This window comes from Durio zibethinus, chromosome 20, assembly GCF_047325235.1.
Source record: "Durio zibethinus cultivar Kanyao isolate XHJ-2024 chromosome 20, ASM4732523v1, whole genome shotgun sequence".
NCBI lineage: Eukaryota > Viridiplantae > Streptophyta > Magnoliopsida > Malvales > Malvaceae > Durio > Durio zibethinus.
The window spans coordinates 5,902,346-5,926,235 of record NC_143181.1 but is presented as its reverse complement, the minus strand read 5'-3'; the positions used below and the strand labels follow the sequence as shown (position 1 = coordinate 5,926,235).

Genomic DNA, 23,890 nt, shown 5'->3' with positions numbered 1-23,890 from the left:
AAGTCAATTCAATCAGAGTTCTATTATCACTAGCAGCCAACTTGGATTGGCCTCTTCACCAACTTGGCATAAAAAATGCATTCTTAAATGGTGACTTGGGGGAATATGTCTACATGGAAGTTTCTATTAGTTTCGAAAGCCAAGTCAACATAGGCAAAGTGTGCAAACTTCAGAAGTCTTTGTATGGACTTAAACAATCTCTTTGGGCTTGGTTTGAATGGTTGACCAAGGCAGTTGAGAGGTATGGATTCCTTCAATATCAATATGATCATACTATGTTTATTAAATTCACTAATGAAGGAAAAAGAGTCATTCTTATTATTTATATAGATGATATCATAATCACTGGAGACCACAAAAAAGGAATTGATGATTTGAAAAAACTTTTTGCAAAGGAGTTTGAAATACAGGACTTGGGGTTCCTTAATTATTTTCTTATGATGGAAGTAGCTCGATCTAAGAATGAAATATTAGTGTTTCAACATAAGTATGTACTTGATTTAGTCAAAGAAATCGGTATAATTGGATGCAACCCTACTGATACACCCATGGACTCAACTAGTAAAATTGGAAGTGAATATGGAAGTTCCCTCATGGACAAAGGGCAATACCAAAGACTAGTTGGGAAGCTTATTTATCTCTCTTACACACGACTTGATATTGGGTTTGCAGTAAGAATGGTAAGTAGATACATAAATAATCCAACTAAATAGTATTTTAAGGCTATTTATGGCATCCTATAGTACTTAAAAAAGAATCCTGGTTAAGGTATATACTTTAATAAGTCAATAGACATGGCAGTTGAGGTGTACACAAATGCTTATTGGGCTGGATCAGTAATAGATAGAAGGTCTACTATTAGATATTGCATTTATGTTTGGGGTAGTTTGATTATTTGGAGAAATAAAAAGCAATCTATTGTAGCTATGAGCAGTGCTGAGGCTAAGTTTAGAGTAATGTCCCATGATATTTGTATAGGAATTTGGCTGATAAGATTGCTTAGAGAATTAAAAGTTAAGACTGTGACATCTATAACACTATTTTGTAACAATAAAACTACTATAGGTTTTGCCAAAAATCTTGTTTATCATGATAGGACTAAGCACATAGAGCTAGATGGACATTTCATAAAGGAAAAGATACAAAATGGATCAGTCAAATTGGCGTATACCCCTACAAGTTCTCAAATTGCAGATATTATGACTAAAGCTCTTCCTAGAAACATTTTGACAGATTTAAATCCAAGCTGGGTATGATTAACATTCATAACCCAGCTTGAAAGAGAGTGTAAAAATCTTATTCTCCTACATTAGTACAAATCTTATTCTTCTACATTAGTGCAGCTTAATTTCCTAATTTATTTAGGGAATATTTCTCATTTATTCTTCTAATTTAGTTGATTATTTTGATTGTCAAGTGTTTAAGGATTTGTTTCTTCTTCCTTTTACTATTTTTTTTTATTTCATGAAAGTTGTTTCTTAATAAGGAACTTCACTATTCCTATTTATTTGATGTACTCCTTCATTCTAAAAAGAATAAAAATAAATAAAGACAATTGTTCTTAAGTTTTCAACTTGTTCAACTACTAATAATTAAAGTCAGGTTTTCATTTATGCCTCTACTAAATAAGTAATTATATATGATTATGTTTATATATATATATATATATATTGCATAAATTTATCCTTCATTGGTATCAGAGCCAAGTTGGTTCATGTTCTAGTTAATTTGTATGTTCTTCATAAGCGAAAACACAATATGCTTTTACATTCTTGCAAACATCCATAAAAGTTGACATAATTTTTGTGTTCTTAGTATAATTAAGGTTATTGTAATAATTTTTGGAATAAAAAAAAAAACTGAAATGCCATTGATATTTTATTATTTTTAGATCATTTTTTTTTAGATACGGCATCCGAATGCCTTAGGCAAAATTTTTTTAAAAAATTATTTTTTTTTAATAAAAAGCATGCATTCAAATGCCCTACATAGAACATTCAAATTTTTTTTTTTTGAAAATTTTTTAAAAAAATTATTTTTGTCATTGATTGACTTTAAGATGTCAGATTACACAAGAATGATTGAGATGAGTCTTAATTATTTTTTTACTTGTGTTGACTAATGATTTTATAATTTTTCTCATATTTTATTACAGAAAATCATGACTATTTTTTTAAAGACTCCTATTGTTATGAAGACATAAGTGTAATTTTTTAGAATCATAAGGCTAAAAGTGGAATTGATGTAATACCGAATGGATCCAAATGATGATATTAAAAGACATATCATCAAGGTTAATGGTATGATCCAAGAATTAATCAGGTGTGACTACATGCATATTATGAATGATCAGATCAAATATAAAATGTTGATTGGTACACTTTTGACTCCTGACAAAATAATCTTTTTCAAGATATCTGCAAATCTTTCTAGAGTAATCATAAGTATGAAATATTAATTAAGAACTTTGTGAAAACATATATGAGAATAGGGAAAAAGATTAGTGCAACCCTATTAATTTGCCCAAGTCTCCATAATAAGAAATAAAAAATTCTTAAACCTTCATGGATGGGCAATATGAATGTAGAACTATCAGAGGAGCTTTTAAAATCAATGTATGTTCTTAGATAAATCATTTGTAAATGATTAGGAACATGTTTAGTTAACATTTAATATGTATAATTTTTTTATTATAAACATGTATATAGCAGTCTCATGTGCATAGGTAATATAACCTCAAGGTCTCAAATTACTGAAATCAAGTTTTTTCCTAATCAATAATTCATAAGGGGTAGATGTAATGGGCATGGAAAGTACTCTATTGAGTATATAGATAGCAGTTAATAACGCATCACTCCAAAAGGTTATTGAAATTTTTGCTTAAGCTATCATAAACCTCATCATTTCTAGAAAGGTTCTATTTTTTTCTTTAAGCAACACCATTTTGTTGTGAAGTTCTTAGAATGATCAACTGTTTATCAATACCTTTCTTATCACATAATTTTTTGAACTGATTGAACAAATATTCACGTCCTTGGCTTTTATGGAAGCTTTAACAATTTATGGGTTGGTTGTAGCATTGGCACTTTTATTTGCGAATCCCTTTGTTTAATCCTATAAACATGAGAATTGTGTATTTTTTTTTTCTTATTTTATGGCTTGGGACTTACTCCTCGCTTTTTCGAATTATATCAAGATTTCATCCCTACAATTACTTATTTGTTGGGACAATAATCCATAGGAAATATTAATTTGAGGATGAGGAATTATCACACTGACTTGCTTTCTTCGTCTTTCCTTAACACCTTAATGTTTCTGTCTAATTGATTATTTACCAAAGTCATATACTTTATAAGGCATTCTGATGCTTCAGGCTTATAAGAAATCAAATAGATGAATCTAAAGCGTGTAAAATCATCAATGAATTCAGTGAAATATTGACTTTTTTTTTGTAACCTAACATTCATCAGACCACAAATATTGAAATTTATCAACTGCAAATGGAACTTTAGCTCTAGTTCCTATACCAAATGGTTTTTTTATAAATTTTCCTGCTAGATAATTTTCACATAATGGTAAATTAACTTTCTCAATAAAACTTAGTAATCTCTCTTTTACTAACCTATCAATTCTTTGTTGACTTATATGACCAAGTCTAACATGTCAAATATTCACATCAATATTCATATCAAAATCAATCATAAATGATTAATTAATCATTCCACTTTGTCCCCATTCCCACATATTCTTTAAAAAATTTTTAATTAATGTTTCATACTTACGATCACTCTCCAAAGACATGAAGATTATTTTATCAAAGAGTAAAAAATATACCCATTAACATTTCATTTTTGATCCGATTATTCCTAATGCGCATATAATTATACCAGATCAATTCTTAGATTATACCATTAACCTTGATGATATGCCTCTCAATATCATCTTTTGGATCCATTCGATATTACATCATTTTCATCATCAACTTTATGACTTTTAGAAATTGCCATTGTTTCCTTATAACGCAGGAGTCCTCACAAAAATATTAATGATTTTTTGTAACAAAATATGAAAAAAAATCATGAATTCTTGAGTCGATTCAAGTAAAAAAAAATGATTTCAATCATTCTTATGTGATTTAACATATAGGGATTCAAATACCAGTAGCATAGCAACGTCGCAGCTGCTATTTTGTGGTTTCAATACCTTCGCCTCTGCTACATGCCGGAAATTGGGGTGAAAATGGGATTCACACTCGTAATAGCATCTCGCAACCACAAAATATCAGTGTAGCAGACAATGGTGGCTATAGCGGGACATTAAAGCCGCATCCACCATTTCCCAATCCAAAATGTAAATAAAAAACCCATTTTTTTTCATCAATCACAAAATTTCACATGAAAAAAAAAATCCAAAACAACACCTCCTCAACGAAGAATCAACAAACATAAACCTCAATCAATATCAAAGAACATGTTGAAGTTAACAGGAAAAAAATTACCTTTTTTTTTCTTTTAAGGTTTTGCAAGTTTAACAACTTAATTTCTGCAAATTTCTACATATTAACTTTTGGGTTTATCCATGACCACTCTACCTTAGATCTTAAGAGTTGAGAGAAAGCAAAACATTTTCGTAACTATCAAGATGGGAGGATGACGAGCTTGGGTTCAATAATGGTGTGGATAGCAGCTTGTGTTGAGGAAGAAGGCAAAGACACTGAGTGGAACTTATAAGAGATTAGGACTTAGGAAACTTAGGAGGTGTCAGTGATGAGTTAGGGAGGTCTAAGCATCTGACCACTAATGGATTTTTAGAGAAAGACAGAGTGAGTTAGAATGAAGGAGAAACACGGTTGCAAATTTTGAGAAGAAAGCGGAAGAGTTAGGTGGGTTTTGTTTCAGTCGAACCAATAATAGAATATTTATTTATTTATTTATTTTTACCTTAAAACTTAAGATTTTTGAAGGCTTTGGGTAGCTCACATGTGGCATCTAAAACTTAAAATTATATTTTACTTTATTTTATTTAGATGAAAATTTGAAAGGGAATTTTTTTTTTTATAATTTAGTTGAAAATTTAGTAGGAATGTGAGTTATTAATTAGTAAATTTACTTTTGTGTATTTTTATGCATATAGTCATGTATAATCATTTAAAAAAAATTAGTATTTTTTTATATAATTTCGATAATTGTAGTGTTATTATTAATTGTTTTATGAGTCGGTAAATATTAAATTATTAATTATTTTATTATTTTGATTTAATTAATTATTTTAATTATTTCACTTGAATATTTAATCTAATGATAAAGTATACTTATCTATACTAAAAAAATTTGATCTAATCATCTTCCCTCAATAATCATACATGATAAAAAATAAATACAATGTTCATCACTATTTTTTTTAATTAAATTAAATTATGATGTTAACTTCATATAAGATTTTTTTTTTCTGCCATAAGTATTTATAGTATTTATGTCAATGAACTTAATGAGAATATTCATCAAAAGCATTTTAAACATTCATATTAATTTTAAATTAAAACTGTAAAATGTGAATAAAATATTTTGACTTATAAATAAAAGAATTAAAATATCATAAATTATTTTAAAGATCATAAAATAAGAATTTCTATAATTATAATTATAACTATTATATTTTATAACAAGTTGTGTAAAATTTTAAAAAAATTTACGATCGTAATGACCATGATAATCTCCTTTATAGTCACAATTACGATAAATGTGACATAACCGAAAATATATTCATGATCACAATTTAAATCCTTGCTAACATCCCAAAATCAATTAAGGACAAAAATATTTTTTTAAAAAAATTTTAGAAAAAAATTTGCTAATATCTTTATACCTGCAGTAACATAGGACAAAACAGATGACACAGTCAAGACTTGCTTTCTTCTTTACAAGGAACTAAATATACAAAGTTCATAAATTAAGATATTGGGACATCAACATTCCAATAAAATCAGACGAAGTCGTTGAAGAATTTTCCACCATGTTTTAGAACCAACTGAATCTAACTTCTTTACTTCCCAGTAACCTAACAACAAAAGGAGCTGGATGTTTAGCATTTTCACTATCATAATTCATAACTACCTCAGAACTTGAAGACATTTCCTACAACAGGAATTTGTAGGAACAAAATAAATTTATTTAATGTTTGTGCTATCAGCAATGAAAATTCAACAGATGATGCAGATGAGATTACCATTTATTTGAAAATTCTGTTATGCTACATCTTTCCCAAATATTCTGCCAACTTCCTATTTCTCACGTTGCTTCATAAGAAATATATGCTTTTAGGTTTTAAAAAACTAATGAATTAAAAATGAACCATAAACTTTTTATTTCAAAATTTTGTTATAAGATCAAACAAGGTGTAAAACCTTCCAAAAAGCAGAACATTAACAAGTTTCAATCACAATTAGCTAGAAGAAAAAAAAAGAATTACTTGGGGTTAACAAATTCCTTAATAGCACCTCCTGTTTTTGTGAGCTCCTCAATGTATGGACCAAGCTCCTAAATCAGCTGTAAAACAGAAACAAAAATATAACAGGAGAGGGAGGTAGAAAGCAATTAGACAAAGAATGGAACAAATTCTGCACACAGATAAGATATTACACGACAAAAAATCAGATCAAATTTCATAAATATCATGATAAAAATGACGGTTATAGCAGCTGAAAAACTTAGTAAATTTTGGTACTTCTAATCATATCAATTACTTAAGTAAAGAATCCTTGTTATAATCCAAAATGAAAATCTGATAAAACTTTGTAAAGGCTCATTTACTTTATTCATCACACTAGACATCCTTCTAGAAATGAAACATCTAAATAATGATTTTGAGCCCAAAAATTTCTTGGTTTATATTTCCTGGGAATGGAGAATAACCAGTCTTATAATTAACATCTCCATCAGGATGTCCGGAGGCTCTAAGCAGAGGATCAAGATGATTGTGTTCCACATTGATCACCGTCGATCTCCCTGAAGTCAATTCCATGGTGCATTACAAATAGTGCAGCATAAATCAAAGGTTTTTTGATGCCTAAAACACCTACTATAGCATCATTGTATCATATATATTGTATATATTATACATAAGAAAATGAAAAATGACAGTAAAGAAGTCAGAATTACTGAAGTGTAGTAGACCTTATTTTAGTCCTACATCAACGACCAGAAAGAAATATGTTTATAAGCACATACTACTCAGTTGGCAGCTCTAGCTTCCGGAATTAGAGGAGTTTCATATATAAAAAATACCATCACTATGAATGAGTCTAGTAATTCCTCCAATGACTTCTTTGGCTTTCTGTTGAGTAGCAAGAGAGTTGACATGGTATTGTTTAGTTGCACTGACTCTCAGTGGTTCTGGAATTGCCTACATTGAAATAGTAAAATTTTATTTAAACCAGTTTCATGCCGTTACTATAGATGACATGATGGAGATTTTGGAAGTTAACCTTGAATAGAAGTCCACTTGTATCTTGGAAAAAGACATCCCATCTCAAACCAGTATCATTCCTAGCGTAAAGTGATGACAAAAGTTCAACGTGAAATTTAAAAAAATTATCCATTAAACCAATTTCAAAGACTGACATTTGACTTTTTTAAGCAATGTCACTGATCTAGTGTAAATAAATGTCAGAGACAATTAAGATGAAAAAGAGTTAGAAAACGGATTACCTAAATGTGTATGGTAGCCAGATTACAGCTTATTCACGTGGATGTTGTCAGTTTGTTTCCATTTTAAAGCTTAGTGTGAGCTTAAAACCAGCATTTTTGTGTCTTACTGCCATAAAGAGAGGCAAAGGCAGGAGCAGACACAATCACATAAATATAATGTAAGGAGTTTCTGTGCCATAAAGAAAATTTTCAACAACAGGCAACATCTAAACATAAAAAAAACTTGCAAAGGCATGAAAAAAATTTCCAGATTCCAGACTTTAGAACCAATCTAAGCATTTGAGAGACATGCCATATATTCAAAGGCCACTAGAATAAAAAAGTTAGTGCACATCATCATGGCCATGAGGTTTTGTCTAACAAGACCAGAAAAGAGTTGAGAAAAGAACCTAATGGTTTTACCAGTCAAAATATAACCATGCTTTGTATACAAGATTTACAGAGGTTACCTCAATTTGTATTTGTTATGAGGGTCCAAAGCAAGCTTAGCATCATTATCATCTAAGCATGCAACATTTTCCTGCAAGTAAATATGAAAACTTAAAGTAGCTTACAACAGCTTTCACCAATCACACATCTTTGGAGATTACATACCTGCTTAAGAAGTTTAGTTTGTTTAGGTTTCATCCCAAAAAAAGAATTTGATTCTAAAAGGTCCAATGTGTGGCTGTGTGTAATCCGATGTCAAAAGGAATCTCCTTTTGACATGTACCTAAAATTTAAACACACACTCAGAGAGAGAGAGAGAGAGAGAGAGAGAGAGAGAGAGAGAGAGAGCTAATAAGTTGTAAAATGCAACAGACAATACAATATTTTTCTAAAGAAAGGTTGGAGGTTGACTATTTTTTTACTTATTGAGGCTAATATGTTGACCTGGATACTTCTATCCTAGGAAAATGTCTTGTAACAATATGAACTGCTTCTGCTAGCAAGACTAGGGAGGTTGTTTACAAAGTATTAAATAAGCTCAGCCAGCTAAGAAAATTGCACCTAGCTCAGTACATAAATCAGATTTTTCTTGCAAGTGAGAGCTTGATTATATGGACAAGCTCACTTGCTATTGTTGATTATAGAAAAAACAACACAGTATAACTTGAAACTCTTTTCAACTTATTCATTCTATCAAATTTCCTTATGGAAGGATGGTCAATTTACAGCTGAAGTAAATGGTCAATTCTTGACTTCTTTGAAAGTGGCTTTTCCAATGATCGCTATAATTTAAACCTAAGTTCATCCAAGTGGCTTTCTTTCCATGGTTTGGCACTAAGCAATTGCTCATACATTTCAACAAGTGAAATGGACTACCCTGAACTTCTCGGTATTCTCTCATTGGCTGCATCCATTCATAATACTGAAGGACAATAACACTTAAATCTTTAGTGATCACATGGAGGAGCAACATTTATAAAAAGGCTATAGAATGTGGAAGAACTCCTAAAAAATAAGATGTCATACAAGCCTTGTGTGAGCCTGAGCCTACTGCCAGCGACTTGAAGAGCCAGAATATACTCAATATAGAGTTGTAAGAAACATGTTTCAGTTGTGGCCTCTGCTGGAAGTGCCACCTACAAGGTGTAAAAAGTAGCTGGTCAAATATTTTGTTTGAAGTAGCAAAACTAGTCAAGGGTGTTGGAACTGATTTAATCACTACAACATCAAATATGTGATCAACCCTCTTTAACAAAGGAGAAAAAGCATCTATCCAATATCTTGTGCAAACAAGCATGAGCCAAGGGAACCAACACACAAAAGTATCTATGAAATATATATCAACTATGTAAAGTTGTAAGCTTCTATGAAACCAAATAATTAAAATTAACAGAAGAAACAAAATATTAACTGTTAGTTTGTAGATTATCTACCTTAATTCCATTGTATCCAAGACCTGCACCAAGCCCACCTGCAACAAGAACAAATGCAGCAATTTGGGCTTCTTTGATGCCTGCCTCCTCAAATTTGATGAAATTATCATCACCAAAAGAGAGAATTTCTCCAATTGGAACCTTTAAAAAAAACATTTACTGTAAAAAAAGACAGTTGCACAGAAGACAATGGAGATACGGACACGACACCGGGTAAAGAAAGCTTGATATTAATGTCCATTTACATTAATATGAATTATGTAAATTTAATACAATTGGATACTGATTACATTATAAGAAATTGTATAAAAATTAAAAGTTTTCAAAGTGGAGACTGATTTTGTTACCGAAGGTGGGAAGCCATCATATGGGTTCTTCCCTGCTTTAGAGTCCGCTAAGAGCTCCCTAGCGGTTTTAACGTCGGATGCGAAACCCCCTGGATAGATTGAATTTAGCTTAGCCACCTATAATTTTTTTTTTTTAAGTCCTATACATAAATAAAACTCTAAGATGTAATACTGAAAATCACTAGTACACAATTCAAACATATTCAAAACAGCAGAAGGAAAGAAAAAAAACTCTTTTTATACCCTTAATTTTTCTTTTAAATCATAAGTTTATTGCATTTACCAAAACAAATAAAAAGCCAAATTTGAAGATTAAATTTTTAAAAATAATTGCGCAGCTTAAAAAAACAGAGATAGAAACCTGAGTGAAAAAAGGCTTTCTTTTGGTTGTCCTCCACGCCAGGCCCTGACCAATGCTGAAACAAATGGCTCTGCCCCATCTCCAACAACATCTTTGTCAATGCAATCTGCCAAAACAACAAAATAGAGCACATAATTCACATATTAGTATACCTATATGTATATATATACGAAATGTATTGTTATTTTTTTGAAAAAAGGTATGGAATTTGGGAATGCAAGACTTGATCCGGTGAAAGGAGGTAGAGATTCCGGCGTCGAGGTTGAGGTTGGAGAGAATCTCTGCCACTGAATCTGGCCGAAGTCATTGTCGCCGGCATTGTAATTTTCGAATAAAAAACGAAAAAAAGAGAAAGGATTGAAGAAGAAGAGGAGGTTTGAAATAATTTATACGTAAGAGTCCAAAACGAAACTGAGCTTATCATGTGAATGTGAAGTGAAGGAGAGAGAAAGGAAGAAGATCAGAGAGAATGTAGCCTTGAAAGATGTGACCGATGATCAGACATTAACTTAATGATATATCATTGATTTTAATGTTGTGAATTTTATAATTTAATTTTTTGGTTTCTGATGACATGGATTTTTTTAATCGCTATCCAAAAATTCCTCTCTCCCTCTCCTATGTTTTTTCCAGCTTGGATTTGTCAAAAACAACCCCAACAAGTCTAGATCTAAAGCATAAGTGAGGAAAGAAAGATTCCTGTTGATGAGAAAGAGGTTGATTCTGTTCCTTGTCAATCAAGTGAAGAGCCTTCTAAGAAGATGAATTGTGGATGAAAGCTTTGCTCAGCTTCTGGATTTTGATAAGCCTGGCAACAATATGGAACTGATCCATGAAAGTGATGACACAGGTATGCATCAGAAAAATGATGGAAGTTGTTCTGATTTGGAGATATTTGCATTTGATAATATTCCTTTTCATGAAGGAGATTATACACTGTTTGTTCCATCAAAATGCTATCAATCATTGGTATACATATTTTCTTTGCAACGCTGTATATGCTTCTGTTCTTATTTTGTTTTTCCTTTATTGTTTGCTAAAGCAGAAAAGCTAAAACAAACATGATAGGAGATACATCTAGGCCAAGAGAGTTTTATAGGTTCCACCCCAACCTTACTCTGAGAATTTAGTGCAAGCCATGAAGGAGGAAGTTGCAGCCATGTTTGAAATCTTAAGGCTGAGTGAATTTTATTCTCAACATTCTCCGTACTTCTTTTTAAATGTGTTTTTATTCAAAAATTGCCTTTAACGACCACTCTTTTTGGTGCTGAGCATGCATCTGAAGGTGGTGTAGAAACAAAGAAAATCGCTGGCTATCAATTCGATAATCGACCATTTGGTGGCATTTGACTCCTGATATCAATTCAGTCACACATTTTATGAGCAAAAAGTGCAGATACATTTCAACAACATATTATCCTCACTCACAAAAGTTCAATACTTGCACGAAAGAGCAAATGATGAAAATCACAAAATATATATATTTACTCCATTTCTGAATTCCTGTTCTTTTATAGGGTACACAAGACGTAAGGTAGCTGTAAAAAAGGAAAATTTAAACCAAAGGAAAAGGAAATAAAAAAGAAAGCCTATGGATGCTAAAAATCTTCTCCAGCGACAGAAGGCCAAAATAAATAAAAATTGCTCTCTATGCAGCATGTTCAATTCCTTTACCGTATGGCCACATGCTTAACACTTGAAGCTTCACTGACCAGAAGTGATTGTGTCATCTTATACTCATTCATTATACGAATAGGTTTGATTGACTCATTGAGATTATCTAATTGTAGATCCGAGGAATCATTGTCACCGAAGGTTGTTTGATCACAAATCACTTTATGAAGTTCTCCAGCTTCATCATCGCCAACATCAAGGCTAATGTAATCAGAGAATTTCCCATCAAAGAAAATGTTGCCATCATCTAGTGCCTTGTGTTTTTCAGACACTATTCTTTTCGGTTCAGAAATGTCAATACGAAAGTAACGCCCACAAGCATTCTTATGTTCGATTGACCTTTTGCTTTTCTTTCCCTTGATTCGGTTTTTGGGGTGGTGAAGCTTGCATTTAGATCCTTGAGGGCAGGACCCTGTTGCTTCAAATTTGGGACAGATATAGCTGTGCTTCTTCCGACACTGAGAGCAGAGATAAATTCCATTTCACTTATTCAATGTTAGTGTGATTTGTGTGTGCATTTCAGAAGAAAGTAAATCATAGAAAATCTATTTCTAAAACAATGGATGATCATCAGTTTGTGTGTGCATTACTTGCAGAATCTAAGTTCCTCCTAGGAAGAGGCAAGGGCGGAAGAATATAGATAGGTTTTTGTTTGGCCAAAGGAATATATAGATAGGTTTAAAAAAAAGTTCAACAGTTCAGACGTGTTGAATAATCATAATTATAACTTCCTATTCAAGTAATTTCAAAGAGAATTTGAGTAAATCCATATAAACGAAAAAAAAAGTTATGGAATGAAAACAGGATACCATGAGACTATTCAAGTAATTTTGTCATTTCTTAGAAAAAAATACATGAGAATCAAAATAGAGTAAATATCAGTGCAACAGTAAACAAAATCAGGTTACGAAAGTTTGGAGAAATTAAGATTGCACGCCAGAGAGTATAAGAAGTAAAAAGATTTTCTTCACTTTTCAAGTAAATTTCCTCAACGTTCTAATACTAATTATTAAGAACAATGTGAACCAACCAAGCAAAAACAAGACAAAGATGTCTCTATAACAAGACATTAAACGGGGCATGGCACAAAATGCAAAACAATGGGCTAAAATAGTATTTAAAAATGATAAGGCACTACCTCATTATCATCAGCACAATAACCCCTAAGAAATCCTTGGCATGTAGAGGCATTGGGATTCACATGTACGTGTCTATAAGGACAATTTTCATTTGTGCACAAACCTGCCAGTAATTTTGTCAGAGTTCTGTATTCATACGATTAGAAAAAAGAAAAACATGATCAGAAAAGGAACACCTTGCAGAAAATATGAACAATCAGGCATTCGTTCCGGAATGACCTGCACAAAAATCCAATCAAAGGTCAGATGTTAACCATATAAGTCAATCTCCAGCAGAATGTCAAATCAATCAGATAAGTGATGAACCTTATGAGTCAATTTGCAGTTGGGATTTGAACATAGACCCTTGAGAAATTTTGTGCATACAGCAATTTTGGAGGGATCATGAATGTAGGGACACTTTCCATTATCTTTGTTGCATTTTCCAAATCTCGTGAAAAACTGACAGTACTTCCGCTTTTTAACCAGTCGCAACCTGGCAGTGTGCAAACTCCACCAAACTTTCTCACTTGCCAAAACACAAGTGCGCTTCTTTAGGTCTCTAACAAGCTGGTTGCCATTGCCAATTCGAACATACCTGCGGATCTCAGAATTTATTTTAATTTTATACATTGTAGGTAATTCCGTCAAATTAACATTTTATGATATGGTAACATTAACATACTCATCATTCCCGATCAATAATCTCCTTGGGACATAAGATATTTTGGTAATGTTTTCTGATAGGTGACCAGCAGAGCATGACGACTTGTCTTCTAAACAGAAAGTAAGTATAGTTATGAAAGCATTAAAAAAAACTAAAAAAAAAAAGGAAAAAGGACATCACCATTGGTGCAGACAATAGGTGCTGATTAGAAACTAATAGAAGAAAGTTATTTACATCACAACCTTGTGTGTTTCTGCACCAAAATATCTAAAAAAAAATTGTGATGAGTCCCATGAGGTGATGCATTAACAGGTCTGACAGCCAAACAAGGCTCTTTAATACAGCAATACCCAAGCCTTGCTCCGAAAGAATGTGCTCGATTCCATCAACTTGGTCAGTAAGTAATCTGATGCTTCTTCATTTATGGTATGAACAAACCCAACACAAACATTTTATTTCTAATCATTTAACAATCAGAGAAAAGCATACATAACTTTCATTTGAAAAACATGGCAATTCAATTCATCTTCTACCAAGCTAGAGTTTTAGATTAAGTAAGCAGAGGTGGAAATCAAAGAACAGTAAGCATAAAAAAAAAAGCTTCTGAAGCATTTCTCTAATCCCCTTATTGAGCTACCGATCTTACAGCACTTTCTTTCCTATCATCCCTTCGATCTGCGGGCTAGATAAATTCTTAAGGTTAATTTTCAAGCAGAATTATGGAAATGGGGCAAGCAAATAAGCAAGTGGTGGGATCTTTCAGACTAGGGCAAAGGTCCAGAGCAGGCCAGAAGGCGGGACTCTTTCTTTTTCTTTCCTCAAAGGATTAAGGGCTAGATTCATTTTAAGCCGGTTCAGGTTCATCAAATTTCCTGAAAAGCTAGTCAGTGAGAAAGGTAATGAGCATGGTCAAGTGAAGGGGGTTCAAATGAATACTTGACTGATAAGGTTAAGGGAGGAAATTCATTTTAATAAGGTGTGCTCCCAAAGTTAAAATGTGAAATCGCACCTCAGAAAATTCACCGACACAGCTACAATCTTTCCCTTTTCATCTTCCTCCCAAATTAAACTTGTTGGAACCCAGATGACGGAATTTCATAAAGGCCTATGATTTTACTCAGAGAAAAAGGAAATAGTACTATTTCTGATACCAACAAAGTTACAGCAATCTGAAAACAATACATTAACCATCCATGTAATCTTTCATAAACACAATATAGTCACACCACAAGATACAGAAAGTTGCGTTAAGTACAATAAAGCTTTTCTAATAACATCTGGCATTATGTGTTCAATTTATATCAGATTTACTTCCACACACACTGTTGGAGTTAAAAAAAGCATAAACAAGGGACCTAAGAAACACAATGAGATAAATCAAAGAGTCACCTGATATCCTCTGAAGGGAACGCCTTGAAGAATCCATTTTGTAGCGCAGTGAACCAATGCGGAATATACGTTCTCCTACAATATCAAATATTTACACGAAACATATGTTTGAAGCATTCTATTCAAAACCAAACATCACACACATTAGATACAATGGCATTACTTCACAAAGTCCAAAAAAAAAAAAAAAACATTGTCATGTAACAGACTAAGATTGCTAATTGGCCTACCTGGCCGAAGTTCTGTACCATGAACAACCTTACAGCGAGAGTGACTTCTTTTGCCTGTCCCAGAAACACCGCCATTTTGTTCTCTTTTCTTTCTTTCTGCTTCAACAACTGCTAGTGTAGCTTCCTATTAAACAGTTATATAAAATGCAAGAACAAAAAAGCCATTTTAAGCAAGTATTCTATCATCAATTCTGTTTTGAAGTCTATATGAAAGATATAAAAACTAGGTCAACTAGCCCATGAAACACCCTACCTCATTGGCTTTCCTCGAATGCCTTTCAATAGATTTTGACCATTTCAAACTGGAACTGCCAACACTTAATACCTTTGTTTTCTGAAGTGAAAATCCATTAATTGACCTGGTATAAACAGTATTTCTCTTCCTCAATAGCAGCATTTTCAGTCTGGAACAGAACAATACTTTATTATTTTATTGGACAAAATGTGCATATTTAAAACAAGAAGCTACTGAAACAGGAATTATACCCGATCGTAGATAAAGAACTACTGCAGGAAGAAACGGAGTTTAACTTAAAGCTTCTCTTGTTTGTCATTCTTTTCCAGGAAAACAGTTGTGGAAGGACCTTTGGATGACATAGTGAAATGCCATCATTATTTGATAGCCTTGCACCATGCAGAGTACAGACCAGGGAGAATTTGGAAAGTTTATTGGTCTTTGCTACAACTGCAAAAGGACTAGTCATTTAATCTATCCCCTAACTAACCATCATGCCAAAACAAAGTAATGAAACTTGCTGCAATCAATTTCCACAATCATCCAATTGACTAAGTTATGATTTTAATACATTGAGGTTGATGGTCACAGTAAAATTTAGAGATGGCCCTAAAATAGAAATAACTAGCAACAACCAATAAACATGATTTAATACAAATTACTTAAAACAGATTGCAATTGATAGAAGTGTGTACTTGAGACTTGACAATTTGACAGAGGCAACATGAGTCCTTGACCATTAAAGCTAGCTTACCATTCTGTCACTGAGGAAAAACATGGTTTTTTTTTTTTTTTGGGGGGGGGGGGGGGGGGAGGGGGGGAACTAAAATATAAAATTTGATTAAAAAAAAAAACAAAAAAAGGAAACTAGAATTGGTCAAAGGAGGCAAATTAGGTGAAAGAAAAATAACATAGAAAATTAGCATAAAAATCTGGTTAAAGATATAGTTTTCAGGCAGCCATTTCTCATGATTGTTAATGCATAAAATTCCAAAACACAAGTAGTCATTTGTATAAAGACATGGCTAACACCAATCCTATATGACTCCCATAGCGTTGGGAAAGTGAAAACAGCCTTCAATTGCAAGTGCTGCAGAAAATAAACATAAACATTACACTCCAACAGAGACAGAGGAGAATAAAGATGAACGAAGATGTCATTTTAATGCTTCATGGATAAAATTAAGGAAAATAAGTCATAAAAAGCCAAGAAATGTTTAAAAGCACAAAACTTAATTTAGTACTTTTGGTGCTCGATAAAATGCACATGAAACAAAAAACATAATTGCTCAATAGGAAAAATAAAAGATTCTGCTAACAGAAAATCCATGAACATATACCTTTATTAGATCGCCTCTTACCAAAAGTTCTACTTGAAATAACCTTAGCAGCCACTTGTCCCACTGAGTTGGATTTGCCATCAGAGATGGTAACTGCCTGCTTGATATGACTCTCAAGGGAAGTCCTAATTAGCTGGTTTTTTCTTTTCTTGTAGTAGCCATCAGAGGATGCAGAAAAGGGTTGGTTCTTATCAGCATCGAGAATAGAGTTACGGCCACAATCTGAAATTGCAACCAATTGATTTGATTTTGGCTTTACATATGTCACCCTCTTTGCATTTGAAGGAACCAAGTCACTTTCATTTTGCTCGGTCCAATCTTCCAAATTGTTAACTGAACCATTTCGATTTACAGTTTCAGAAGTATTCAGTCCCTCCTCTGGGAAATTGAGCACATCATTATTTTCCATAGAACTTGGATGTTTTGTTGTAGTTTCACAGCAATCACCAATAGAAGGCTCTGCTAATGGGGAAGAGGTACACTCTCCTGATGAGTTTATGGTTTGCTTTGGTATTTTGGTGACATTGGATAGGGGGGGTGTAGTAGGCCTCTCAAAAGAGGTATTTACACCTCCTATTCTCAGGTCAACAGCATCAGCTCTACTTTTGGGTCCTGTGCCCTTCTTCACTTCATCCACAACCCCAGAGTTCAGCCGGTAATCAGACGAATTCAAAGAATGAGAACCCTGGGGAAGAAAGGGAACTGAAATAGATGTTCTAACAAGACTGTTACCTTTACGAATGTAAGAAGTACTTTGAAAATGTAAAGCCTTTTTTGGCATCTGCCTTCGCAAAGGATTGGCAATTAAGGAAGGTTTGTTTCCAGACAGAGGATAGGCAGAAGAATTATCAGTTTGTTGCCATGTCTGGGGCTTTGTGATATTGGTAGAAGATGTTGTACTCTTGGAAGCACAACAAACAAGAGATGAGCAAGTAGGATAACTCTTGGGTACAACATGACTAAGCTGGTTTTTCCTCCCATGTGTTTCTCCACTAAGGAAATTGGGGGAATTAGTATTTTTGGAATCATGTGATGGCAACAATCCTGCCTTCCCAGCAACTAATTGATTGGTTTGGATTGCATCATTTGACTTCAAAATAGTTTTACTATGATGTGAATATGACACAAGGGCAGATGAACTGCAATCACCTTCAATCATCGGCTTATCATCCGAATGTTTTTCATCACTAAAAGCCTTCTCTTCTGAGTTTTGGCAGAGATGTGCTTTGCAAGTCAATTTGCTTATAACTAGGTTATCATGGTTAATGGGGAAACCCACATCATACGGTATATCAGGTGCAGGCATCACCACTTCATCATTGGAGTAGGCAGCAGAAACTTCATTAGTATCAACTCCAAAAACCAAAGAGTTAGATGCAGAAGGAAAATCATCCTTCAGAGGAAGATGATTATCATCTTCCACATCTGTCCTAGGAAACCTCTGATCTGAGCTGGAAGACTTATGTTCTGGAATAATTCTGCATTGAGTTACCTCACTAGAAATAATTTTTTGATCTTCTGCAGTATCCTCATGCACTTTTCCCCCGTTATCACCTTCAATATCCGTGGCATCAATTAGATGGTTATTTACAGCAGAAACTGATGTTTCACCTGATAACTGCTCACCACCTAACTTTAACGGATAAAGGCATGGGGAGCTTGGAGCAACTGACTCAATGAAAGCTGGACAAGCATAAATGCTTGGGTGATCATCCCTGCAGGCATAACTAAAAGTGCCAACAGCCTGAGAAGGTCCAGCCACTGAATTGTTTACACACGATAATGCAATACCCTTAGTGTGGAGACCATCTGTACTAGATACTTTAACTTCCTGTTCCAATTGCAATAGATCATCAGTAAAATTGGAAGGTAGTTGTAGAGAAGATTTAGAGATATCAGAAACTGCAACTTCCTGGCTGATTACAGGTCCTGTCAGACTAGAACCGGAGGTGGAGATTTTTCTCTTTTTCTTCTCTGGAGACTTTCCATCTGCACTAGCACTCACCTCCGGAAAGGTATCATCTAAGCTGCTCCCCTGCAAAATACTAACTTTATCTCTAGAATGCCGTAAGCCAACATCAGGCCACCCAATACCACTAATAGCTTCAGCAGGATTGCAATCTATTCCAGATGTACTTATGGTACCATCCAGACAATTTGCAGAGGTAAATACATTTGCAGATCCTAACGAAATGTCAGTAAATGTTGAGCTTGACAAATCTAACTCACTAATGCCAACTTTTCGCTTATGGATGCTAGCTGCATATTCATCTCCACATTCTATTGATTCCATAGCATCGGGGATTCCCTCTGTGTCAGAATTCCCAGGTGATAGAGTGGATGGGGAAAGATGTTTAACAAAACCATCACCTACCTCACGGTTTCTCTCCCCTGAATTAACATAACCAATATCAGGTGAGCCAATTGTACTTCTGTTCTGGATGGAAGAGTCTGCATAGATGGAACCACTGTTAATGAGAGTTTCCTCTTCACATGGCAAATGAGTTATTTTGTTGCTTCCTACTAAACAATTAGCTTCTTCTAATCCCTCAGTGGTACCATCCTCAACTATTGGACCGCCAGAAGTTGTACAAACCTGCTTGCAACCAGAATTAAAATTGCCAATGTCACAAGCAGTATTTATCTCCTGGGTGTTAGATGAATCACAGTCAAAACCAGTGGAGTTATACATTGGAACAGATGAATATATATCTACAATATCCCCATGCATTTTGATGTTATCTGATCTTGACAAACCATGATTAATGCTGCTTTCATTATGGTAAAACTGCTTGTTAAGATCTTCAACAATAAGGGTGCCAGATTTAATAGTTTCATTTGGTTTTTCAGTACGATCCTCCTTGGTATTTGAAATGATATGAGGGCCAACGACTGAATTATCAGCATTAAAATAACCCTGATCAACTTTGGTCTCCTCATGACCTGAAGAACTAAAAGGATGAGTTGAGCTGTTCTTAATCTTAGGTGCAACTGAACTATCAGGATCAACATCAGTGCCAACATCCCTTGAGATGTCTCTTGACGCTCCATTCACTTTCTCATTTTCAAGAAGCAGAACTGATTCTTTAGGACAACAGTCTGAATCAACACCATGGACTGAATCCCCAGCAACAGAAGCAATTTCCATTTTAAGAGGTGTAACACTCCTGTCTGACACGGTGGTAGGAGATAGACAACAAGTAGGGGTATCTGCCTTAACAGGTTGATCTCCCTTCTTTGCTAATTCTGAATTTGCCAAAATCAAGGGGGAATTGGTAACCTTTTTTACCACTTTCCTCACAATTATTTTCTTCTTGGTAGTCTTTAGGATGGATGATTTACCAACACTAGCACCAATTTTATCTGAAACAGTGCTCTTAAGAGTCCCTTCCACTTTGTTCTCTCCAACTGAAAAATTGGCCCTGTTAGAACAATTTTGAGCACCACCATCCCCCATATTACCAATGCAAGGAATTGTAGCTTTCCCCTTTAATGGTTCAGGTTTCTTGTCAGAAATGGAGGCATCTCTAGTAATGCATGACAAATCATCCAATTTTACAGTAGCCTTGTGAGGTTTTTTAAACTTACCCTTTCTAAGAGAAACATTGGTTCCTTTTGAACAAGGCTTTTTAATGCCATCCTGCACATTACCAGTACCAGAAGATTTAACTTTCCCCTCAGACTGCTTAGAGTCCTCAGAACCAGAACCCCTATTTACAACATAAGTGGAACCATATAATTTTGCACTACTCTCATTGGCCTTACCAGTTTGCAAACTCGAACTATCCTTATCAAATCTCGTAACTTTTCCAAATTTGATATTTTTAGGCACCAAATTCGAATCAGAAATATGGGCAAAACTAGTAGGAGTCACAATTGCCTTAGCCACCAATGAATTTGACTTGAAAGACACATCAAGCTCAACAGGGCTATCTTCTCTCTCTTTTTCTTCCATTCCATGATCCGAACTTAAGACCAAATCTTTTCCTCTAAGAGTACCAGTTTTCCCCTCATTATAATAACCCAAATAATGTGATCTCTCATCTTCCCTACTCCTATGATTCAGTTTCGCATTTTGAATCCTAAGTAAAGAACTCTTCTTTTGTATATGCTTCCTTGGAGTCCGATTAAATTCATGACTAATCTCTCTAATACTTCCCCTTTCATTAAACCTTTCTTTTTCTGCATCATAATCATAATCATAATCATTTTTCCTGGAAAAAACCCTCATCTCATCTCTTTCATTAATCTCATCATTTCCATTGTCAATCAACCGATCACGTAAGCGCGAACCCCATCTCACATTTTCATTAACCTCATGATCAAGACTTGAATTAGATTCAAATCTCATTGAAACAATCCCAAAATCCCTAGTAGATTTATCGGAAATCCACCGATCACTGTGAAACCTACAAAGTTCCTCTCTTTCTCTCTGATTCAGCTCGAAATCTCTAAACCTAGAACTTCCCTCTAAATCATGCCTAAACCTTTCAATCTCCGGACATGCGGTTCTTCGATCAACCTGATGATAATGGGCCTCCCGATCCAAATTGGAAACCGGATGGGGCCTAGATACCCGATTATCAGGCCAGCAATCAGAGCGGGTACCGAATTCAGGCACGCGCCGTTGAGGGAAATCTTGGATTTGGAGGGAAACATAGGTAGGGTTAGGGTTTGGGCTAGGTTTAGGTTTAGAATTGAAATTGGGATTGAAGGTGTACTGAGGATGATGAGGGCTGTAAGGTTGATGATTATGATGCTGCTGTCGCGACAAAGGAGGTGGTGGGACAGGAAGAGGGAAGTATGATTGCTGTTGTGGTGGTAGTGGTGGTGGTGGAGAAGGCAGCGGCCGCAGTTGTGGCGGAGGCTGGGGTGGAGGGAGGTGGTGACGGGAAGGGTAGAGATTCTTAGGGCTGTGCTGACAGGGAGAAGGAGGATGAGAGGGAGGCGGACAAGGGTGAAGAGGAGGAGAGAAAGGGACGTACCTGGGGTTGTTGTTGTGGTGGTGCTGATGCTTGCGGACGTAGGAGGAAGGATCCATGGTCGGCTGGTTTGGACTTTTGCTTTCTGAGTCTGACTTAACTTGCATGAGTATTCGTTTCATTTTGCAGCCGGCAATTTTCTCCATTACTAGTTTTTGATCCGTACAATGAACCGGGTTTATAATTTTCATAAAATTATTTTAATTAATTAAATCTCGAAAAATATTATTTTTTTAATTCTAAATTTATATGTTGCAGTTATTTAATTTGAAATTAAAGTACAAAAAAAATTTTATATATAATTGTATTTAAAATTAAAGAGCATATTTTATTTTTATTTTTATTTTTATTTGTTTCAACTACTTATAAATTGTGTTTAATAGCTTAAATTTAAAAGAAAAGATTTAGATTTTAAAATTAATATAAAAATACATGATAAAACGCATGTAATTATAAATATTATTTTATAATTATTTTTCAAATTTAAAAATTTATTGGATGCTTATTTAATAGCTAGTTTAAAATATTTATACGTATTTATGAATTTAAAATTTATTTTTTATATATTTCAAACTAAATTAATAATTATATTAGATTTTGTTAATTTGTGCATGTTACGTATATTTTATTCTTGTAATATATATAGCAAATAAAATTCAAAATTATTTTCTTGAATTTATCTTTGCTAGCGTAACAATAAGGTTTCTTTTATTGAACAATCGCTTAATTTAAAATAAATTATTTAAAATTTTTACAAATTTATCAAACAAAAGATTTTAAATAATCAATTTCAAAATTTTTATTAAAAAACCCATACTTGTTGATTGACTATTTTTTCCTATTTTTATGTACATGTATTTTAATAGATTTTTTAAATTATTTTTTTATTATTTGAGATTATCAAAATTAGAATTTTGATTACTGAAACTAAGAATTTAACATTTTATCAATAATTATGCAGTTGTTGGTTATTTTTAGATTATATTTTTATAAATATAAAAAATTATATAATATAAAAATCAAATTAATATTTGGTGGTACTCGGTGATTGAAATTTTTTTAAATAAAGTAATAAAATTATTAAATTATTTTTATAAAAAATATTTTAATTCTTAAATGATTATATAATTTTCAAATATTATAAGTTTTTATTCAAACATCAAATAATCAATAGGTAATAAATTTTTAAAATATGTTTTATATGAATTAATTAATTTAAATTATTTTCTTATACGATAGAAAGTCTTCCATTTAATATAGCATAATAATATTAGAAAGATAAGATATAAAATTGAAATTTAATTTTTCAATGATAATTTAAATTTAAATTTATTTTATTATTTTATTTAAATGTATAAAATACAAAATCTTTGGCAACAAAGAAAAATGTCAAATGTGAATAGGTTTATATTATTGACATGTGAATAGCCTTAAAAAAAAACTATGTTTGCTCTAATAAATATATTTTATTTTATTTGATATATTTTTAATTTAAAAATAATTCAATAACTTAAATTAATTACATTTATTTTTTATTATTTACCTTAAATTACACTCATTAAATTCATATGAAAGGCAAAAAAAATTTGATTGCCATTATTAATAAGTAAAATAATTTTTTGTTTCTTTTTCAATTATAAATTTTTAACTCTTAAATTATATTTATTAAAAAAAATACTTCCCAATTTTTTTAAAAAATATGATTTATTAACTCTACCTTTTAAATTATACATATATATTTAATATATTGATATTAAAATGATTAAAAGATGATCAAATCAATTAAATTTAATTTTAATATGTCAAATCAAATTACTTTTATTATCATTATTACATTAATTTCAAATTTTCTTTTTTCATTTCTCCCAAACACTTTAAATACATATTAGACTTAATTATTTTAATTGTCTAGCATAAATTAGTCTTAACTTATAATACTATTGCTCTTGATTTGGTTTAAAATTTTTTTAGTCAATTAA

At 32.9% G+C, this 23,890-nt stretch overlaps 2 protein-coding genes across 7 annotated transcripts; both read right to left on the bottom strand.

Annotated features, from left to right (window-relative positions):
* Nucleotides 1–5,838: 5,838 nt before the first annotated feature.
* On the bottom strand, nt 5,839–10,801 carry LOC111315144 (UDP-sugar pyrophosphorylase-like). Of its 3 annotated transcripts, none has more exons than XM_089749489.1 (11): nt 10,500–10,801; nt 10,277–10,382; nt 9,916–10,004; nt 9,569–9,709; nt 9,162–9,271; nt 8,301–8,418; nt 8,156–8,226; nt 7,707–7,812; nt 7,484–7,544; nt 6,469–7,401; nt 5,839–6,057 (listed from the first exon to the last, which is right to left on the bottom strand). In XM_089749489.1, the coding sequence occupies exons 1-6, from the start codon at nt 10,698–10,700 to the stop codon at nt 8,391–8,393; spliced, it is 675 nt and encodes a 224-aa protein (XP_089605615.1). In that variant the 5' UTR covers nt 10,701–10,801; the 3' UTR covers nt 5,839–6,057; nt 6,469–7,401; nt 7,484–7,544; nt 7,707–7,812; nt 8,156–8,226; nt 8,301–8,390. The 3 variants fall into 3 exon arrangements, with proteins under 3 accessions (XP_089605615.1, XP_089605617.1, XP_089605616.1); XM_089749491.1 differs by having other exon boundaries at nt 5,848–5,865; nt 6,469–6,545; nt 7,284–7,401; nt 10,277–10,519; XM_089749490.1 differs by having other exon boundaries at nt 5,919–6,057; nt 6,469–6,545; nt 7,284–7,401; nt 10,277–10,519.
* A 933-nt stretch (nt 10,802–11,734) lies between these two features.
* On the bottom strand, nt 11,735–22,098 carry LOC111315667 (uncharacterized). Of its 4 annotated transcripts, none has more exons than XM_022917566.2 (10): nt 16,930–22,082; nt 15,841–16,039; nt 15,608–15,758; nt 15,355–15,478; nt 15,125–15,199; nt 13,754–13,841; nt 13,396–13,666; nt 13,266–13,308; nt 13,089–13,192; nt 11,735–12,408 (listed from the first exon to the last, which is right to left on the bottom strand). In XM_022917566.2, exons 1-10 carry the CDS (start codon nt 22,055–22,057, stop codon nt 11,947–11,949), a joined length of 6,645 nt encoding a protein of 2,214 aa, XP_022773301.1. In that variant the 5' UTR covers nt 22,058–22,082; the 3' UTR covers nt 11,735–11,946. The 4 variants fall into 4 exon arrangements, 3 of the variants coding, with proteins under 3 accessions (XP_022773301.1, XP_022773300.1, XP_022773302.1); XM_022917565.2 differs by having other exon boundaries at nt 13,754–13,844; nt 16,930–22,081; XR_016330759.1 differs by lacking the exon at nt 13,754–13,841 and having other exon boundaries at nt 16,930–22,097.
* Nucleotides 22,099–23,890: the final 1,792 nt, after the last annotated feature.

Bases quoted from the DNA above. Each gene is read 5' to 3' on its own strand.
- LOC111315667 (XM_022917565.2), bottom strand. From the start codon at position 22,057: ATGGAGAAAATTGCCGGCTGCAAAATGAAACGAATACTCATGCAAGTT. The intron at 16,040-16,929 runs GTATATGTTCAT...GTCCTTTTGCAG, and splicing joins TAAGAGGCGATCTAATAAAG to TTGTAGCAAAGACCAATAAA. The intron at 12,409-13,088 runs GTAGTGCCTTAT...CTCTGCTCTCAG, and splicing joins ATTGTGCTGATGATAATGAG to TGTCGGAAGAAGCACAGCTA.
- LOC111315144 (XM_089749489.1), bottom strand. From the start codon at position 10,700: ATGATAAGCTCAGTTTCGTTTTGGACTCTTACGTATAAATTATTTCAA. The intron at 9,272-9,568 runs GTAGATAATCTA...TACACCTTGTAG, and splicing joins TTGGATACAATGGAATTAAG to GTGGCACTTCCAGCAGAGGC. The intron at 8,419-9,161 runs GTATGACATCTT...TTTAAATTTTAG, and splicing joins CTCAGGCTCACACAAGGCTT to GTACATGTCAAAAGGAGATT.